This window comes from Vigna radiata, chromosome 5, assembly GCF_000741045.1.
Source record: "Vigna radiata var. radiata cultivar VC1973A chromosome 5, Vradiata_ver6, whole genome shotgun sequence".
Taxonomy (NCBI): Eukaryota; Viridiplantae; Streptophyta; class Magnoliopsida; order Fabales; family Fabaceae; genus Vigna; species Vigna radiata.
In genome coordinates this window covers 4,792,658-4,806,737 of record NC_028355.1, presented here as the reverse complement: position 1 = coordinate 4,806,737, position 14,080 = coordinate 4,792,658, and the positions used below count along the sequence as shown (strand labels likewise).

General features: G+C 33.9%; 2 protein-coding genes across 4 annotated transcripts; both read right to left on the bottom strand.

Annotated features, from left to right (window-relative positions):
- Window positions 1-336: 336 nt before the first annotated feature.
- LOC106761963 (pentatricopeptide repeat-containing protein At4g21300) lies at window positions 337-6,227 on the bottom strand. 3 transcript variants are annotated; one of them, XR_001375746.2, is made up of 3 exons: window positions 6,097-6,227; window positions 1,226-4,113; window positions 337-466 (listed from the first exon to the last, which is right to left on the bottom strand). XR_001375746.2 is itself a non-coding variant. In XM_014645601.2 (2 exons), the coding sequence occupies exon 2, from the start codon at window positions 3,923-3,925 to the stop codon at window positions 1,379-1,381; it is 2,547 nt and encodes an 848-aa protein (XP_014501087.1). In that variant the 5' UTR covers window positions 3,926-4,113; window positions 6,097-6,227; the 3' UTR covers window positions 491-1,378. The 3 variants fall into 3 exon arrangements, 1 of the variants encoding a protein (XP_014501087.1); XR_001375745.2 differs by having other exon boundaries at window positions 359-466; window positions 795-4,113; XM_014645601.2 differs by lacking the exon at window positions 337-466 and having other exon boundaries at window positions 491-4,113.
- Window positions 6,228-7,527: 1,300 nt separating this feature from the next.
- LOC106761964 (probable inositol transporter 2) lies at window positions 7,528-12,479 on the bottom strand. The gene is made up of 6 exons (XM_014645602.2): window positions 12,247-12,479; window positions 11,771-11,841; window positions 9,759-10,094; window positions 9,182-9,289; window positions 8,510-9,097; window positions 7,528-8,241 (listed from the first exon to the last, which is right to left on the bottom strand). Exons 1-6 carry the CDS (start codon window positions 12,377-12,379, stop codon window positions 7,768-7,770), a joined length of 1,710 nt encoding a protein of 569 aa, XP_014501088.1. The 5' UTR covers window positions 12,380-12,479; the 3' UTR covers window positions 7,528-7,767.
- Between the last annotated feature and the right edge of the window lie 1,601 nt (window positions 12,480-14,080).

The window sequence follows — 14,080 nt, the reverse complement described above, 5'->3', positions numbered from 1 at the left end:
GGAGGGTTTTGATTGGACCAGTGGAGGATATAATAATAAAGTCACCATTGAGAAGGCAGGAAAACCTAAGTAAATATAGGATACAAGCACTGCATTGAGATTATGCTCTAGTTTTTTCAGTTGCTTTCTTTGTATTCATACACCAAGACTATCTTAATACTCCTTAAATTTCATACCTTCTTGTCCAAGAATAAGTGATAAACTTGATTTTCAATAAACATGAACTAGTAACTGTCTCCCTACCTAGACAACGCTCCTTGCAGCAGAGAAAAAACAACACGCATATTGTTGAGTTGAGATAGAATTAAATAGAGGTTTGGACTTAAGAAAAATTACCTCTTAAAGGACAAATATGATAGGCCACGTTAGTTGTGCTCAATTTCTTGTTTTGCTTGTTTATGAAATGCTTCATCACCAAAATAGATACAGAATTTATATACTGTTGATGTCACTTCCTCTCCATCAACTACAACAAATAATATAGATTAATGTAAGAAAATGTGTTCCAACCTAAGCAAAATATAAAGCATATCTTAGAAGGTAACAAAGGTTTGTCTGAACTAAGGTATAGCTGATTAAGACAACTAACAGCTTCTTTTGATAATAACAATTGCAAACTGTTCGGTTGGAGGAAAATGGAGAAGACAGGAAGGCATATTTTGTTCTACACGTTGCAATTGTAAGCTATTTAATACAGTTTTTAGGAGCAGAATGAAAGAGAGCAAAGTCCCTGCTAGCTCAATTTCAAATAATGATAAACAGTGGCCTTATTTTTTTCTATTAAGAGCCCTTACAGAGTTATTGCTGATCTTTTCATTCTTCCTGCATTTTGCACACTTTAACTAAAAGAAGAATATACCGCTGATAATTCTCCCATCACAGCATGCCCTAAGCTATATTTCAAGGACATTACAAGTACAACAGTCAAACCAAAGTCAACAAAATTTCCAAGACTTCGATATGAATCTACTTATACTTGAAAATAACAAAAATTTCTATTAAATGGTAAATGGGCAAAGAGATTGGAGTGCAGAAATTCAACAAAAAGAAAAATAAAAGAGAAAAGCAGGAGAATTATGTTCGACAAGTCATCAATGTGGGTTAAAGAGGAAGGTAGAAGTAACAAGAATGATTGAAATAATTTAGCCAATCATGAAGCTCATAAACCATGTGGGTACAATTCTCCAGTAAATTCTAGATTCGGGTGAGACTATTGGAAATATACCTTCGAATAATAATTCTAACGTAATAACTTGCTTAAGAGATAACTTAAAGCATACTCATAAGATTGGATAGAAGTTATGTCAAAATGATGAGTTGCATCAAGTATTTGCTATGATTATTACTGAGAATACGAAAGAAATCAATCATTCTTGTTTCAATGCCTGCCCATGATTTGAGGGTGCAATGGAAGGTATGGTTGAGGAATATAACCCTGTTTTCTCAGCTCAGGAAGGAGACTCTTCAGAATCAAATAGATCTCAACAGATTTTGGGTGATTTCCATCAGCAGCAGAAAACATATGGGTTCCCCCATTAACATCAATCCAGCTGTATCCAGGTATCTTCTGAACTCCTTTCTCCTTCATTAAACTTCTAATTTTTAGAACACTTGCCCATTCACCAGCATCCGCATGTACATTAGAAAGCAATACATAGTATCCAGAATTCTTTGGGTCCATGTCTACAAGATGTCCTGAAGCTAGTTTAGCCAACTCCACATTGCCATGGAGCCGGCAAGCTCCTAGCAATGTCCCCCAAACACCAGCATCTGGAGTGAATGGCATGCTCTTCACAGTATCAAATGCTTCATGCAAACGGCCAGCACGACCATACAAATCTACCATGCATGCATAGTGCTCCATCCTAGCACTGATACCATATTCTGTAGTCATGCAATGAAAGTAGTGTATGCCTTCATCAACTAAGCCTGCATGGCCACAAGCAGAAAGTATGACAAGAAAAGTAACATGGTCAGGGTGAATCCCAGCTCCTAACATCTCATGGAATAGGTCAAGGCATTCTCTAGGGAAACCATGGTTTCCATAGGCAGCAATGATGCTGTTCCATGAAACTTCATTCTTCCCGTCCATCAAGTCAAACACACATCTAGCCAAAGCTAGTTTTCCACATTTAGAATACATATCTATCAGTGCACTTGCAACAAAAGTGTCAAAACTAAATGCATTTCTTATCACGTAGGCGTGCATCTCTTTCCCATAATAGAGTGCTGGTAAATTTGAAGCAGCAGAGAGAGCAGATGATAGGCTCACAGTATCATACTTGGCTCCACTAATTCCCATTTGGCGAAAGAGATCAATGGCCATTTCTGGTTTTCCATTCTGTGAGAAGCTTGAAAGCATTGAGTTCCAACATACACTATCTCTTTGGGACATTCTTTTAAAAAATTCATAAGCAAGATCCACTCTTCCGCATTTTGCATACATATCTGTTATGGCAGATCCCACATTAACTATATTCTCTAGTCGTTTCTTTAGAATATCACAATGCAACTCCTTCCCTAATTTTATAGCAGCCATTGCAGCACAAGCTGGCAGAACACTAGCCATGGTTAGGCAATTAGGAACCATTCCCTCTTTAATTAACCACCGGAAAATGTTTATAGCATCCCTATTCAGCCCATTAAGTACATAACCTGATATCATAGCTGTGCAAACTGCAACATCAACCAAAGTATTCTGCTGGAAAATCTTGTATGCCATCTTTACATCTCCACCCTTGAAGTATATGTCAATAAGAGCACTCTTCAAATAGACATCAAAAGGCACCCTATGTCGCACTATGTAACCATGAACTTCCTTACAATGTTTAAGACTCCCAGTTTTAAGGACAGAAGGAAGGAAACTTGCAAAAGTGACCGCATCTGGTTTGACACCGGCAGAGATCATTGCATTAAACAAAGGTGCAGCCTCATCTGAAAATCCATTTTGTACATATCCAGCCATCAATCCATTCCAACTTACTGTATCAGTTTGTGACATTGTATTAAATAACTTGCGAGCATCTAAAAGGTTCCCGCATTTTGAATACATGGCAACCAGTGTATTTGCTACCTGTGGATCAAACTCAAATCCACTTCCAATAACAAGACCATGAAGCTGAGTACCAACACAAAATTTCCCTTTCATAGCACATATAGACAAAATACAAGTATATGTCACTGAATTAGCCCTACTGTAAGAGGTCCTCATGTCACGAAAAGTCCCTATTGCATTTTCAAAATCTCCAATTTTCACATAACCATGAAGCATCACATTCCACAAAATGGTGTCTCTCAGGGGCAATTCATCAAACACAAGTCGTGCATCATGAATATAACCATTGTCTGCATACAACTTGATCAAAGCACTACCGACAAACAAGTCGACATGAAATCCCATCAATCGAGCCATGTTATGAATCACCATACACAACGGCACATTATTCAAACCCCCACAAGCTTTAATCACATAAGGGAATGTGTATTTGTCAGGTGAAACTTTACTACCCAACATCTTGAAGTAAAACAACAAAGAAAAATCAAACCACTCCAACATGTAAAGCCCTCTTATCATCCAATTCCAGGGAAGAGCATAGCACAATTCAAGCCTGAAGAACAAGTTTCCTGCATCCTTGATTCTACCACAAAGAACATACAGGCCCAAAATTCTGGAACTCAGTGAGCAAATATCATTCATACCACCAACAACAACTTGAGTGTGAACTTGTCTAACTTGTTGAAGCAAATAAGCATCTGAACAAGCCTGGAACAAAGATTCCAAATGGGTTGTGAGAGAACCTTGGGTCTCCGGGGCCAAAAGATGTGATTTCGAGATAACATTGTTGCCTATGTTTGTTGCTGTGTGCATGAATTTGGACCTTGAAATTGCGAGTCTAAACATACAGCACAGATTTTGAGATAACATTGTTGCCTATGTTTGTTGCTGTGTGCATGAATTTGGACCTTGAAATTGAGTCTAGACATAGAGCATATATTGAACTTTGGATACCACTCTTGAATCTGACATCGATTCACCTCTTCCACTTTCATATTCTGTAACAGTAGTTTATCTATCAAATATAACCTGTTGAAATCTCTCTTCTTCAACAATATCTGGTAACCGTAAGTATAAGAGATCAATTTGCTTGCTTAAGAAAAAAGAACATGCAGATTGGATTAGATAGATATTACACAAGAACAGTGAATGATAATTGGAGGGTTTTGATTAGACCAGTGGAGGATATATAAAATAAAGTCACATTGAGATTATGCTGTAGCTTTTTCAGTTACTTTCTTTGTATTCATGCACCAAGACTATCTTAATACTCCTTAAATTTCAAACCTTTTTGTCCTCAAATAAATGATAAACTTGATTTTCGATGAACCTGAACTATTAAATTGTCTCCCTCGACAGCCCTTCTTGCACCAGATATAAAACTAGGCATATGTAATTATGAACAGACTAAATCTAAATTTGTAAGTAACTGAGTACACACAGATCAAAATCCATAGGTCAGATCCGTATATCATTATGTAATCTGTAAATTACCAAAATAAACATTTTCTTAAAATTGGTGTATTTTTCCTAGAATTATTGCTGCATGAGTATAACTGTAATTTTTGCTGAAACAATTGACCATATAAAGAAGTCAATTTAGGGTGGTAATTTAGAGGCATACTTCAACATGTTGTCATAAGGACTAGAGTGAGTTTAGAGACTCTACACATAACACTATTGATTATTAAAATCAATGCGTAGAAGGGGGAATTTGGTTCCTAAATTTAACTTACCATAATAATTTGATTATGTTACCGGACTTAAAAAGATTCAGTTTGACTCTGCACATGCCATAATATCTTAACTGCATAGGGTAAGAAATGTACCATTTATTCAATTTGAAGGTCCAAACTATATTAAAGAATCACATTGGGTTTCAATTTCTATTTAACAAAATGCATTACTATTGAAATTGCACGAAGGAGAAACTATTGAAATCCTTAGCAGGTTCTGTTAACTACCATAAGGGAATATAATTAAAAAGACAAACACATAAGATTTCTATATTATATTAATTTGAGAATTTAAGGTCCACTTATGAATATATCATATTTCCTAGTTGAATTGTTTAAGAGCATATTTACTATGTTAGGTCCAATATGAAAGATTCATAAATAGTTTTGAAAAGTTGAGAACAAAACAAAAATATTCTCTACTCTAGATTAGATATATTTCAGGACTTGAGTTGGGAAGAAGCTTGGTACAATTTCACTTGGCCAAAAAGTGTTCCAGTCCCAATTTGAAGAGATTGAACTTTGTACTAAAGTTCTTGTATATATTGAATCTTTCTTTGTTTTGAACGCAAGATAGATGGTTAATTAATTACTATTATATACAAAACAATAATGCTTGTTTAGAATAACTAAAGAAATGCATAACAACTACTGAGTTACACAGACTAAAAGTTAATGAAACTAGAAAGTAATACGTTTGGCATCTTGTATGTTCAACATTCCTAAAAGGTGCAATGACATATTACTACAAATTAAATTTCCCAAAGAAGAAAAAAGCACGTCTATGTTAATAAAAAACTTCAAATATATCAGCCACATAACAATGAATGTTAAAGTAAAGTTTTCTAAACAGAATTTGATCCATAAGACTTTCCAATAAACAATTTACGCCCTTGTGAAAATGTGTACCCAGCTTAAGAAATGCCATTAAAAGAGAAATCAACTTCAAGAATTTCATACAATAAGACTATACGAAATTACACACACAAAAACAATATTCTCATGCTCGAAAGTTGGTCACTTGAATTTAAAGATGTGCGGCACGACGTTATTAGAAATAAGAATAATGACGTTAGCCATAGACAAAGTTGATTGGCAAGTGTGAATGAAAAAACCAATGAAACGAGTGCAACAAGTTTTCAAGACATGCATTCTTGACATAAGGATTCCCAGTGAGCAAAAAAAAAAATTATTCTGACAAGAATATCATATCACAATTAAAGTAAACTACTATATTATCTACATTTAATTTAAGATTAAAAGTAGATTGCAGTCATATATGTATAAGAAGGAAAACGTACAAACCTTATGACAACTACTTCTGCATCATATCCGACCATCTACGATGACCTCCAACAATGCTCTCTGTTTCAGATTCTCCTTGGGCACGACGAGACTTCGGTAGATTTTGTCATTTTAGTTTTATTTGGGATTAGGGCACCAATACTATTAAAAAAAAAAAAAGGAAACTTTTTGTATTTCAATTTTTCAATAATCTGTATGTAAAATCTCTATGTATCAAGTTTCTGTGTGGTTTGGGTGTTGACGTTGAGTTCTTCGTTCTGTATTTGGAGTTATCTGCGTTCGCACCACTCTCGGTTTCTTTCACTATTCAGTTTCACACATAGGCAGCCCAAGCTACAAATTATTGGGTTGGGCCATTTTAGGGTTTTAGCTGCCAATTGGTAGAAAATTAAGTGTAAGCTTACATAGATGAAAATAAGTTACCAAATCATTGTTATAAAGTTTAGGATTAAAATTTTTTATATTAATAATAAAAACCTATTAAAAATCTTTAGTATTTTAAGATTTTAGAGTAGAAATAATATGGTATATAAATCTTCATCATTAAATACCTTAATAGGTGAGTGTGATGTGATTTTGGGGCTAATATCTGATGTGATGCTGTTTTATTCCATCCTTTGGTCTCGGCTACAAAACCAATGACAGAAGAAAATTGACACAATAACCATAATTCCAAAAGGAATTCTGAAACCGAAAGGTTGGAAATCCAAATATTCGTATTGATTGTTTAAATTTGAATTGAGTAAATATATTCCTAGGAAGATCTTTTTAAATATTTTATTTTGAAATAAACTTTTTACTTTAAAATTGGTTCTAGATTAGCCTGGGCCATAAGAATTTTTGTTGGCATTTGATCTGTGAAATTTTTGGCCTTATAGACTTTTGTTTTACTCGAACTCATGAACACGACGAAATCCTGTAAACTGGACCAGCTCTAACTATCACCCATGTCTTTCTCTAATAAATTAAATACAAAAATATAGTAGGACATATTTTTATATCTGTAGTTTGCATCAATGAATAAATGGAGCACAATATAAAAAACGTGTTATGTGACTTGTATGATTGTGCTATGCGTGAATGAAGTTACGAATTCATTAGAAATTATCACCACACACTAAATGGTCCATCAAGATACACTCGCAACTTATATTTGTCCAGATTCGAGTATGCTAATAAAATATACACTTTTTCTAATATTAACTTTTCCACATTATTTTTTATTATGTCAATTTCATCATTTAACTTCCACCAATACCAGAATCTTGTATTAATTTTAATAAAAAAACGAATAAGAAAAACTTCGTTTTTCGTATCTATCATATATGAATTCAGAAAGGGTTACCATTAGTTGGTGTAAAGAAGAAAAAAGAAGCCAAATAGAAAATGGTTACGTTAGAAGATCAAGTTTCAAGAAAATGTAAAGCAATAGATAATAATTTAATATTTTTTTATTAGTTCATAAAGAAGAGCTTAATATCAATCCTCTAGGGATCTCTCACAAGGATTTTCAGCAACCCAACTAATCAACTACATACACATTAGGGCTAAAATTCTAACTATCACAAAGAAACCATTGTCAATACCATATTTCACAAGCCACTTAATTCACTATTTTAAAGCTACAATAACTAAACATGACTCATACAAGGTTGTTTGTTCTTGTTTGAGTCAGTGCTTCTCAGTGCCAGAATATCTCTTCTGCCAAAACTTAAACTGCAATGATCTTTGTTCCAGCATCTTCTCCACTTCTTCCATTGGAACCCCTTTGGTCTCAGGTACATATATAACGACAAAGAAAATGGCCACAACGGCTACAATTCCAAACATCATGAATGTCCACGCTGTCCCAATAGCTTCTGTCAAGGACAAAAAGGATTCTGAAACAATGAGGTTGGAAATCCAAACAGTTGTGGATGCTATTCCTCCACAGATTCCTCTGTACCTCAAGGGATAGATCTCAGAGTTCACAACCCATGGAACTGTTCCCATCCCAGGTGAGAAGAAAATTATGTAAAGAGCAAGGCCTACTAAGGCACTCCAACCATATTTGCTAGGACACCCCCTAGTGTACCATGCCCTATGATCACTGCCACACAATTTCTTTGTGATATCATTGGAGATCAAACATGCCCCCGGTAAAAGCTGCAAATTTAACAAAAATTAGTGTCAATGGATATAAAATGCAAAATTATTGTCAACATTTGGAATTGAAATAACTTGTTTCATTGCTTTCCCTCCCAATAATTGACAGTAATAACAAGACATGCAAAATCCAGCCATATGCATTATGTGTGGTCTTGAAATAACTTGTTTTCTAGCCCTTCCCTCCCAGTAATTGGTAAGAGTGTTGTGAACCGCAAAATTGAAACATGGTGTTGGCAAAATGAAAAAGGGTGGAATGGATTTGTACCTTGTCATCAGCAGCACAAAAACCACAAGATGATGAAGCCTTTAGGCATGTCATGCAACTCCATTCATTAGGGTTCACAGCTGCTTTGTAATCAGGACATGTGTTGTTGAACTGAGAGGTTCCAATGGCACTCACCATTGGAGCATGCATTTCACTTTCTCGAAAAGAGACAGTTAGCATAGCCAGGGAAAACACAACTCCACACAAACTGATCAGAGCAAGCTTTTTCCTACCAGCCTTGTCAATAAAGTATATACTCACAATTGAACCAAATGCATTCAAACCAGCTGTGATGAGTGACAGAAGCAGTGCTGTTCTGTTAGATGCAAAACCAGCTAACTGAACAATGGTGGGGCTGTAGTACATCACAGTGTTGATCCCCACAAACTGCTGGAAGATTAGAAGACCCATGCCTGCATATAAACCTCTTCTCACAGCTGGGGTTCTCAACAGTTTGATCAAGCCGATCTTCTCTGATGATTCCTTAATTTCCATATCAACTGATTCCTTCAAAGCCTGAATTTCACCTTCAACTTCGCTAGGCGAGTAAATCTTTTTCAGAATTGCTTTTGCCTCCTCTTCCCTACCCTGTGGGAACAAAAAATTTAACAACAATTAAGATTTACAGTTTCACATATCAATGAAAAATTGATCAACGAATGATGATCCAACCTTTCGGTACAGCCAACGAGGTGATTCTGGGAGTGTCAACATTAATACAACTTGAACCAAAGCTGGTGCTGCTGCTACCCCTAACATCCACCTCCATGTCCCTGGTGCCTGAATGACAAAAACATGAACAAACTCATTTACCATATACTAGCTGAACAAAAGAACACCCAGAAAAAAGTTCAATGATCCACCATATTTTAATTTTAAAACCAACCTTCTGTATGCAAATGGAAATGGATTCTCTCATGTATGTTCAATTTCTTTCCTAGTAAACATTAAATAGCTAATGCCCATCTAACAACACTATCAATAAGGAGAGATACAAGACAAAAATTTGGATGCCCTTCCTTATACGTGTTTATTACTATTTTTCAATCGGTATCAGAAAAGTTTCACCCTAGTTACCCTCTTTACCCCATGGATTCAGTGGTTAAACTATAAATTTTCATTAGAGAACAGCTTCAGAGACACTCAGGCAATTCCGTGTATGAAAAAAACCATTTAATGAACCCCAACATAGATCAGGCATGTCTGACAAATTTGTAAGAAAGTGAAAAGTGACAGCACAGTTTCCCACCTTGGTGAAGGCCAAGTTGATGAGGTATGAAAGGAACTGTCCTCCAGTGATGAGAAAACTGTTGAGACTCACAAGGGCTCCTCTTACTCGGGTTGGTGAAGCCTCTGAAATGTAGAGGGGCGATGCCATTGAAGCCATACCAACACCAATGCCAACGAACACACGACCCACAATGAGAACAGTTGGGCTTCTCGCAGCAGCCATAATAGCAGACCCAGCAAAAAAGAGGATATCTGCTAGAACAATTCCTTTCTTTCTTCCAAATCGATCGTTGATCCATCCTCCAACTGAAGCCCCTATGATTGCTCCAGCAATTGCAGTACTCACTATGGCTTCCTGAGATTTTTTACAATTCACACAAAATGAGAATACCAGAAGTCACACATCATCACCATAAATTTCTTTTACAGCAAAGAACCACAGTTTCAGATTTTTGGCACCCCAATTGTAATTTACTCACAATTCCAATTCATTGGCACATACTATACATCACACCATGAAATTGAACTCAAACAGTGAGATGAAAAAAGTAAAATTGAAAAAAATAAAATATAAAAATCTGACCTTTATCACAGATAAGAGGCCATTTAGTAATAATTAAAGAATGGAACTAAATTAGAATTAAAGTGAACCACAAGTTACTTCCTTCTCTTAATTAACTGTTTGATGATTGATTACGCAGGTTAAGAATATAATTAGGATTTGGGGGATTTTCAGTGGTTGCTGTAGCTGGTGCTCGATTTTGCTTTGTAGGCCAACACCCCAACGGGACCAACGGAACATTTCTTCAGCTAAAACATGATTGTGACACAAGACACATGTCAAGTTTTCAGGTGATCATACGCTTTTTCAATTTATTATTATTTTGTATTATAATATATGAAAAAACATGAATCATTTATTCATACGCACACATCTCCAGAAATATTACTTTTCTATTTTACTATTTTTAAATTAGATTTTTATAACTATAAATTGCATTTATTTCATATTTTACAGTGTGATTAACACAGACCATGTATTTGGTTTGTGGTAGGTTCATTTTTCAAAGCATCCTAACGTGAAAGGAACAAATCCATGACGGCAGTTCATTTAATGTGGAAATAAAGCTTAAAACAAGCATTAACCGAATTCAGGGCTTAGATATACGCAAGGGCAATGTTAATTATAGGAATAAAAAAAACTGGGTCAGTTTAATAATGATAATTATCATATTAAATAATAGTTAATTTAATTAACTGGATCTCATCCCGTGAATGGGGATCACGCAATTCAAAAGTTCTTGAACGAACATTAAATAATATTATCTTGAAAAAAAAAACCTTAATTCGTGCTAAGTTAAGATATATCTTTAAAGATGATAAGAAAAATATATCACTGAGAAACTCAGTCATGGTTTTCACACTCCCAGTAAATTATGAATAAAATATGAAAATTAGAAAAAATAAAATAAAACTTTACTACCAAATACTGGATCGATTTTCTGTGTTGACTCTGGTGGCAAAAATCTTTACTTTTTAATAAAATTTCAATTTAAATGCGGCAAAACGAAAACTTACCTCAAAATTAGTAAAAACGACAAGTGATTTTCACATACAAACTTTCATCTTCTTCCCTAACTAGTTAGTGTTTTAATCTCTTTAATCTGCCCTAAAATAAATGATGAAATATTTTTTTTTCTTAATTTGGTCTTACGAGCATCATAATTATTTTATTTAATTGAGAATATTTCTTGAAAAGAGGAAGCTATTTTAATAAAAATTGTATGTAAAAAGATATATTTATTATTTCTATTGTGTGTAAAAGGATGGAATATGTGGATTATAATAGTATGAGTGTTTGAAACATAGAAAAAGATGAGTTTGTTTTTTTGTGCAAGTTGGTGGCTGAGAACAGAGAAGATGTAAGGAAGGGCATTAAAGTCCATGAAAGTAGGTTTGGAGTCACAAGAATTTTGAATTCATTGAAAGACTGAAAACTGCATCAATGGTCTCAGAGACGATTAATATTACCTGAAGCCAAGTTTTTCTATCCACTTCTTTGAATTCATCTCTGATATACAACAGAGCCCCAGATATAACTCCTGCACTTACAATCATCAACCCAATTAATTACAAACAAACCATAATAGCAACACTAATCATATTATTATCTGCTTATGTACATATATTAATCATATCATAAAAACAAAGCTCATGTACCTTTTTGAAATATACTAATCTATCGTAATTAACATGATTCAGAAGCATTATACAGCAGTTTCCAACATAAAAAATGACTGGTTTTGTGGTTAGAACTTAGAAAAGCTTGGAGATGAAAGTGGGAATGGTGAGAGGGTGAGAAACAGAGGAAAGGGTTGTTTCATTACATCAAACTTGAAAAACAAAACAGGATTTTTTATGTTTTTTTTTTTTTTGCTGAGAGAAAGAAGAAAATGGTTAAAAATGGAGTATGGTAAGTTAGATTTTTTCCTTTTTGTGTTATTTACCAGTGTCATAACCAAAGAGAAGACCACCGATTCCAGCAGAGAAAGCAAGGCGAAGAACGTAAGGGTTTTTCCATGAAAGAGATAAACATTCTCTGAAAGCTGAGATATCAGCCTCAGGCACACCTCCTTCCATGGGAAGAGAAAAGAAGAAGAGAAAAAGGAAAAACAACGTTGGTGTTTTTTGTTTGAGCAAAGGTTGTGTGTGTTGAGTTTGAGATACGGAGAGAAGAGACTGCAATGGGTAGTGTATTTATAATGGAACAAAAATGTTATGATGACGAGTTTGGACACTAATAATGGAGTCAAAATGGTTTTCTTTTTCTTTTTCACTTCTCTCTTTTCTAATATTAAACATCAATTCTTTTTCTCACCACAGAAAAAATAAATAAATATGAAGGATAAAGACAATAATCAATCTGGCATGCAAGATACGTTAACAAAAATGGACTTACCAAAATGGTAAAAAGTTTAAATAAATTCTTCTCTTAAATACAAACCATAAAATGTTCTTAATTTGTTAAAAAAAAATTGAATGATTTTTACGGTAAATATAATTTATTTTTTAATTTAACATTTTTAATTCATGCCTTTAAATTTGATATATGAGATAATAAAACCAAAACAGAAAATTACCATTACATAGGCTTGTTAAAAGTTGAATTGTGAGTGTTTCATTTTCATGAAGTATTTCTAAACATGGTCCTAGTCTCTCGCAATGACAGCTTCATTTCTATTTTCTTTTAAAATTTAGATATATTCTGAGTGATGCATCTCTCTCATTTCCATTTAAAAATAATAATAAGATAAATATATAATGAAGTTTTCATCAACTTAAATAAAATTATCAATATATTATAAAATTTTTTCAATTTTTATCTAGTTTTCATTTCAAAGAAATATAAAATATTATTTCAAAAAATATATAAATAGATCGTGGTAATTTTAAAAGAAATAATATTTTATTAAAAAAAAAAGTACTGGATTTAATTCTATAGGGGTCCACAAAGTTTATTAGAACAGTGCAGAAGCCGACAAGTCAACTTGGTCGGCTTATAGAGCACATTAAGTCTATTTTTGTTTCAGTGAAAAAAAAAACTGCATTTGAAAATGTATAAGTTTCATTCATATAAAATTTTTATATAATATACTTTAAAAATAAAAAATGTGATAAAAATGGAAGATAATAGTGTGAGCTAGAATGAGAAACGTAATTGAGAGAGACACAAATGAAAAAAAAAAGTATAATATATTTCTTATGGATAATAGTTCTGGATATTGATTCCTGGACAGATATAGAAGGTTGGTTTTTTCTTTCTTATGTATAAGTTTTATCTCTTCAAATTCTCATGTAAAAGAGCTTTTTTTCTTTCTCTTAGGAAAACCATTTTTATTAAAAGAAATATGTCAATTCACTGATACTATTTGAATGGATTTTATTACTTATTTAATTTTATATCAAATTTAAAGTATGCGTAATATTTTGTTCTGCTCATATAAAAATTACTTTTTTTACGTCACTTGTAAAAGCAAATGAATGATGTAAGAAGTTGCCCGTTTGATACTGCACAGTGGACGGCGGCATCAGATGCGCAACCACCCTCACTGGCGGTGGGGAAGTTATCAACACGCAACACTTTCTCCGCCTGACGACACCGCTCATGGTTGTTCTGCCGCTATAGAGGTCTCTTCTCTTGTCACAGTGGTTTACGGAACGCAGTTAATTTTTTTGTTAATATTTAATTTTATAAATTTTATTTTATTCATTCCTCATAGTTTTAATTTGGCTTAATACCGCTTTTGGTCCCTAGTTTGGGAGGGTTTGTTCAATATGGTC

Bases quoted from the DNA above. Each gene is read 5' to 3' on its own strand.
- LOC106761963 (XM_014645601.2), bottom strand. From the start codon at position 3,925: ATGTTATCTCAAAATCTGTGCTGTATGTTTAGACTCGCAATTTCAAGG.
- LOC106761964 (XM_014645602.2), bottom strand. From the start codon at position 12,379: ATGGAAGGAGGTGTGCCTGAGGCTGATATCTCAGCTTTCAGAGAATGT. The intron at 9,098-9,181 runs GTTGGATCATCA...TTGTTCCCACAG, and splicing joins CTCGTTGGCTGTACCGAAAG to GGTAGGGAAGAGGAGGCAAA. The intron at 8,242-8,509 runs GTACAAATCCAT...TTAAATTTGCAG, and splicing joins TTTGTGCTGCTGATGACAAG to CTTTTACCGGGGGCATGTTT.